Genomic DNA, 7,155 nt, shown 5'->3' on the forward strand with positions numbered 1-7,155 from the left:
TCCTTTTCTATTATATGTTTGACGTCCTGTGACCCAACGGATCGTTCTATCTCTTAGCGCGCACGGTACCAGCATTTTATTATCGCGTAATTAATGCTTAGAAAAGAATTAATGCTTTTTATTTTAAACAATTTAGAATGTTCTAAAATCTCATTGTATTAATCTGAATCTATTGTTGATTGTTTTGTGTTTTACTAAAGATTTTCTTGTGTCTCTGAATTTATTTTGTCTTGTAATATACATATTCTAACAAGAGAACACTGTTTTGAAATTTCAAATTTATTATCTATTAGAAACGTTTGAAATAAATATTTATAATACGTATCGCATATGTCATTTCCGTTTTATATAAGCAGATTCGTGAAAGCTTGAAACAACGATGTTTGCAGACGACATAAGCAGATTGTAATTTGCTCGAGTTGTTCATTGGAAAAATCGATGACGTGAAAGTAGCAATGTTACAGCTGCTACCGTGGGCGATCGGTAGACGTTCGGGAAATGACGTTGTGCGGATAACAAACGCTATTGTTCCAGGATGTTTGTTGCCTGTATGTTTCCCTTTATGCTCGTACACATTGACGATGTTACAAGATACCCCACCGGCGCGTCTTCGTATACTGTCGTCCGCTTTCGTGTCTCGTCAATTTGCAATAGCTGGTCTCAGATTCGATCAATTATCCGCGAAGTTTTATATAAAACAATCGGGGTTGCAGATCTGAGAGCGCCCATGATCAAAAACCCGATATTCGGCCTCACGTATTCACCTCAGTAACGTCGTCCCGGTCTAATAGCCTCTGTCTATCTGTCTATCAATTTATCTATCTTTCTGTCTACCTATCTCATCCCCTATTTCTATCAATACATACCCGGCAGCAAATCCGAGAGGAAAGCAACGTCAATTTCTCCCAACACATAGACACGTACACATATGGAGACACTTTTATGCATACCCACGTGAAAAAAGTCCCTTTAAGGTTGTATTGCATCCACTGGATAGACCCATGCCTGCTGTCAACCCGAGTGGGTAAGTGCCCGTGTATTTCTCGGAGAGACTGGTTTACCAGACGATTACTTTCCAGACGATAGTTTCTGTTAGAGACTTAGTATCTGGTGGGATAGTCGATCGTGGTATCTGTTAAGTGTATCGATCTTGCACTGACGAAGACGGGACGGTACGTTCTCTGTTTGTGTAGTTTCTTTTTACACAATCGAGGTTAATGCCAACATCTTGTTAGCCGATAGATTTAGCATGTAGATAGAGGCGCTTCTCCATTATTCAGATGTATAGAACCTAGACGAACCGACTGACCTCTAACCCCCCCCCCCCCAATGATCGATGATGTTTGCACATCCAAGGAATGTTCCATAGAATCGCTTTCATATTTTCAATTATTATTCGATTCTACGGCTGCGTCGAAGGTGCGCACAGAAGAAATTTCAGAGAAATTTCACATTTTTATGTCTTATTGCTTTTGTAAATTTTATTTTATACTAAATCAAATTTTTTTATTACCAAAATATTTATATTCTAAGTGTACCTTATGTAATTCAAGAATTGTAAATTCTTAAATAAAATGTGTTGCGTATGAAATTGTTGACAGTAATAAATCATGAAATTATGTCAGCAATTATAATTGGCAATTAAATTAAGTAATGTACACGAAGCAAATCGTTGCAATTCAGATTTGATAAATTTTTGTTTTCATTTTGAATTCAATTAACTTGATTATCTCATATTTTGTGAAATGATTAATTATATTAGCCGTGCGAATCTTCGATATTTGTAGTCATTGTTGTCTCTCATTGAATGCTTTTATATAACTTTTATTGTAGATGCATATTTTTATAGTACCCTTTATATCGAAGAATTTTCCGTTTCATATGTTGTATTTTCGACGATGCTATGTCCATCATATAAAATTTTTCTAATTTGGAAAAAAATTTGTACAAATAAATATAAGAAGAAAAATTACTTTCTAAATATAATCGTAGATCGACGGTCTGTAGATTTAGCAGCTTACACGCACCGTACTAATTTCGACGATCGCGACGCGTTTCAAACAGTCATTTTTCTCTTTACTGATAAACCAACACAATTTATTGATTATAACGATTTTATTAATCAATAATTTTATCTTTTTCGCTCCATTATATTGAATTATATAATAAGTAATTTTGGATTTTTTAAATAAAATAAAAAGATTACATTTTAACGTCATTGTAATTTTATAGAATAATATATGCATCTTTTTGATTTATGATTTTCAATTGTCTTTTCATAACTCCATTTACATTTTTTGGAATTTAGTGAAGAATGCGAGATAATTTTTGCAGGCGTCCAAAAAATTAAATTTTGAATTAATCACAGTATTTATTAAAATTTTAAAAATATCTTTAAATATTTAAAGTATTTTATTTTATATTTTAGTATTAATACCAAATTCACAGTAGTCATAACTTTTTTTTAAAATGCCTGCATATATATTCCACAAATGAACATACTAATAAGTAATATATTCTAGTGAAAAATCTAAAATTACTTATTACACCGATTGCAAATATACGTTCGTGGAACAATTTCTATTCTATTTTGCTATCGCTTAAAGACCAACGTCCTGCCCAATATACATTTTTCCTATCTATTAATCGATTACAAAAAGCAACAGATCGCATAAAACGGATTATTTCCATGCTTTTTAGGTACATGAGGCGGACGCGTGTTTGGTACTGGCGAACAAGTACTGTCAAGACCCGGATGCGGAAGACGCGGCGAACATCATGCGCGTTATCTCTATCAAGAATTATTCGGATGACATTCGCGTTATCATTCAATTAATGCAGTATCACAACAAGGTAACCACTGTCGAGCGATCGAAAAAAAGCTCGGCTATAAGTCTAGCTTCAAACGAAATGCGATTTATAAAGCAAGGATATAAGTTGATGTTATTATACTTTCCAAAGTTGTATGTACATGTTTTTCAAGAATAAAATATATTTTCTATAACAATTATATGTTTTTATTAACAATAATTCTAATCTTGTGTACCGTATTCTGTTCCAGGCCTATTTATTAAACATTCCATCATGGGACTGGAAACAGGGTGATGACGTTATATGCTTGGCCGAATTGAAACTAGGTTTCATCGCGCAGTCCTGCCTCGCGCCTGGATTCAGCACAATGATGGCGAATCTCTTCGCGATGCGATCCTTCAAGACGGTCAGTAAAACGTCGTTCTCCGGCAGTGCACCTGCCATTTAATCTATGCATGTCTGAACGCAACTCCTCGTATAGGTCTTTGTTACTGAACTGTTCACAGTGATCGGGTATATAAAAGAAATCTTACATCATCAACCGTTTTTTTTCCGCAAAATCCTGTTGATTCTGCGATTATTTGTGTTTGAGCGTACAAATTTTTAGCTACAAAATAAAGATAAATCGTTTGATATCATCATTGATAAAATTATTTTCGATAACTCGTGGTTCGCAAATCGTGTAAATCATTTGCGTGCATTTCATCGTCACGCGTTTCGCGGAAGTGACTTGAGATTCGCATCATGTCACGTCGCATCACCGGAAGTAATCGGGCACGAGCACCTCACTGTGGACATACGCGCACAATCCGTACATGCATAGGAGCGTGTGTGATTTAGAAATGGTTGGTTGATTGGTACCAGTCGCCCGATATGCAGGATTGGCAGAATGACTACCTGCGTGGAACTGGAATGGAGATGTACACCGAGACACTGAGCCCTACCTTCATTGGAATGCCCTTTGCGAAAGCCACTGAGTAAGTCGGTCTATGGACCAATCTAACATCCAGCAGATAGTCCGCGCACATGTCTGATTCAAGAGACGGAATCAAGTTCAATCGGATGCGATTTTTTGTTCGATCGCTATCGCTGATTGTCCATCGTGTTTCTGCGCTGTATCCGCTACATCTATGCTCCCTTGCTTCATTATAGTGATGTCTGTTTCTTTCTTGTTGTGCGACAACAGAATAAGTTACCGCGGGAAACGTACGGAATCGTCGATATGATCGCTAATTTCGTATCATGTATAACGATGTTGTGGCGCGCGTGTGATTATTTTTAATTCATTGCTTCTTCAGCCAGTGACGCAGCAAACACGTGGCATAGCGATCGATTTTGTCGTCTAATGAGGAAAAGCAGGGAGCCTGATCTTTCGCTATTTTTATGAACTTTTTGCGTTGTACGTTGCGCTTTTATGCCGCAGAGGGATTCAAAATTAGCAACTTAGATAAGTTTCACAAACTGAATCCTCTTATCATCTTATATTAAATTTTGTGTCACTTCGTCTCTCTAATAATAATTAAATAATGAAAGAAAAGATATATTTTGTCTGTTTATCGTAATGACATTAAAACAATAATTAATATCTTCTTCCACACAATCATACAATTTAAAGAAGTAAAGATATATACAATATAAATTTTGTGAATTTATATATAAATTCTGTGATTTAAAAATAAATATATAATATTTCCGAAAAAATTAAATTTTCTTTCTACTACATTAAAACTCCTAACATAATACCATTCAAATCATTTAATCTATTTGTTAGATACAATCTAACAAAATTCTTTGACGCAAGCAAGTTATTTCACAAGTTATAATTACAGTATAATTAAATTTATGAGTTTCAATTTCCAAGTTAAAATAGTTCTATTTATTCTCGACTTATGTCGAGTCCCTCTGCGGTCATGTAAAAAGTTCATAGAAAATGGATAGCTCTTCTACTCGCTGCTGTGAGACACGAACGAAACTCTTCAGGGTTTCACCGCGCATAGCTCATCCAAATGGAATCTCGAGGGATACTCGAGCGAAGAATTCCTTTGACTAGTGAGACTCGCTCGTGAAAATCGTCGCCATATATTTTGCAGACTCGTTTTGCGATCACGTTAACGACAACAAAATAGTTTCGAAAAAGGTCCGTCTCTTGAATCGGAAAAAAAGAAAGGATGAAGCTTCGCCTCGCCTATGTCTTTCACTACGCTCCACTCCGCTATAAACGTATATATACATATATTATATATACGTAAATACACACATATACAACGGAGCGCGGAGACCTCCGCGCATAAATACATATGTGTGTATATTACAACATAATACATAAACGTGTCTACTATATTGTACAAAACCATATTTGTGCTACACCTAATCGATGTAAGCCACCCCTTCATCGCTTCAGTAACGTATCTGTTATTTTCACCCCTCTCTGCAATTGATATATACATGTAACTTTGAACGACTTGTAACAATAACATTAATTAACGGAGTAAGCGAACAGAAGAACGACTGACGATGATACAATCTTGATCTTGTTAGGCAATGGAATCGTAGAGCATTCAAAGCCTTTGATTCTTGAGTTTCTAAACCAGACTAAACTGGAAACCATTCTAGCGGCGAGCTGGTAAATATGGCGGTCAAATTTCCATCTCGTCAGAGGTAGAGTTGCTAGATTCATAGAGCAATCCTTTGATCCAAGTTTTGGTGCCAATTCTGCAACAACGTATTTACTATTGTGTTGGTTATCTGATGAAGACCAACACACGAGCATATGATTCAGGATTTCTAGTTGCAGATATTTTAGAAAGATAAAAAAATGTGGAAATGTGAAAAAAATAAAATCTCATTCAAAAAGGCTTTTTGAATTAAAGTTAAACAAGAAATAAATATTTTCAAGTATTTTTCAAGAACTATTTTCAACAGTAGCTCATCGTGTCATTCGTTTTTGCAAAGGTATTGATAGATTGATTCTAGAAAAATAAATACAATAATCAAAATATTGTACGAACTTTGAAAACCATCATCTTGATATAGCTCGAGAAGATCGAAGATGTGTCTTCGTCGTCGTTCGTATCAATGAAAGCGCACTCTTTGCGGACTTCAGAGTTCTACTATATACACTACGAAGAGATCAACGTAATTGAAGAGCTTGCGCGTATAAGAGGGACGTGCAAGTGTAGCCAGAGGAAGGAAAACGTGAGAAATGGTCAGGCTTCGATCAATCGACAAATTGCTGAGATTGATAGGTGGGGTGGGACAGAGAATTTGGAAGAGATCAAGCGCTCTATGCGCTCCCGAATATGCACATACATATATGTATGTCTGAGTGAGTGTGAGTGTATGCGCGCGTGCTCGCCCCCGGAATTACGGTCTTTGGAATTTGATCGTTAACGGCGCTCGTTCGTTCCGGTGATGATAATAACTCTCACCCCGGTCGGTCGCCATAATTGCGAAATGCATCATCATGCATGATCGACGACACAACGCAACGCGAACCGCGTCACTCGGGATCGGCATCCCGAGCGCGTCCTGGCCTACATTCTGTTCTCTCGGTCAGAAACAGTTTCTTCGATAACAAACATTTTAAAGAAGAGATTTCAAAGAAAATTATTATATCGAGGAGGAAAGTAATGAGATTAGATATTGTGTTCTATGATAAATTTTTTTCAGACGGACGCATCGCGATCGGACGATTCGCTATCTCTTATTTAGAAAACGTATGCGAAATGTTCTCTCTCTCCGGGAAGGGTAGCAGCTCACACGCAGCTGATGCTCTTCCGCCGCGCATTCACACGCGACGTGGATCATGAAAGTTTGATGACGTGGAGTCTGGTTGGTTGGTGTTTCAGTCGCCGGACACACAGGCATGGCAGAATGATTACCTGCAGGGCACGGGCTGCGAGATGTACACGGAAACCCTCTCCCCGTCCTTTACCGGGATGACATTTCCCCAAGCCAGCGAGTAAGTTCTCGCTGCCAACGGCTGTCACACACGTAAACGTACTGTAAACAGATACTCTCATACAAGTCACGCGACACAACATATATACAGAATTGACAACTATACGGACTGTCATACAACATTTATGTACGAAAAGAAAGAAGAAAATACGAAAAATATTCTATCGACACTGTACACTCGGTTACGAATTTCTTTCTTTTCAATCTCTTTCTCTTTCTCTCTATTTATCTCTTTGTCTTATCTTGTCTTACGAATAAACACACTGAACTGTCTCAATACTGAAACATACATACATATTGTCACATACTTGAAAACGTGTATATATATATATATATATACATATGTGTGTGTGTGTGTGTGTGTGTGTGTGTGTGTGTGTGTGT

General features: G+C 37.0%; 1 protein-coding gene across 26 annotated transcripts in view; it reads left to right on the forward strand.

Moving 5' to 3' along the window:
* The window catches only part of LOC108692693 (calcium-activated potassium channel slowpoke), a 104,345-nt gene that overhangs the window by 70,720 nt on the left and 26,470 nt on the right, over positions 1 to 7,155 (forward strand). For 16 of the 26 annotated variants that reach the window (XM_018201107.1, XM_018201276.1, XM_018201085.1 and 13 more), the window contains exons 9-11: positions 2,701 to 2,853; positions 3,062 to 3,217; positions 3,676 to 3,788. In XM_018201107.1, the coding sequence (XP_018056596.1) occupies positions 2,701 to 2,853; positions 3,062 to 3,217; positions 3,676 to 3,788 (422 nt within the window). Of the gene's footprint in view, positions 1 to 2,700; positions 2,854 to 3,061; positions 3,218 to 3,675; positions 3,789 to 6,659; positions 6,773 to 7,155 lie in introns of all 26 variants that reach the window. The other 10 variants (XM_018201132.1, XM_018201266.1, XM_018201256.1 and 7 more) reach the window with 2 other exon arrangements.

Source organism: Atta colombica, unplaced genomic scaffold (genome assembly GCF_001594045.1).
Source record: "Atta colombica isolate Treedump-2 unplaced genomic scaffold, Acol1.0 scaffold107, whole genome shotgun sequence".
Lineage (NCBI taxonomy): Eukaryota > Metazoa > Arthropoda > Insecta > Hymenoptera > Formicidae > Atta > Atta colombica.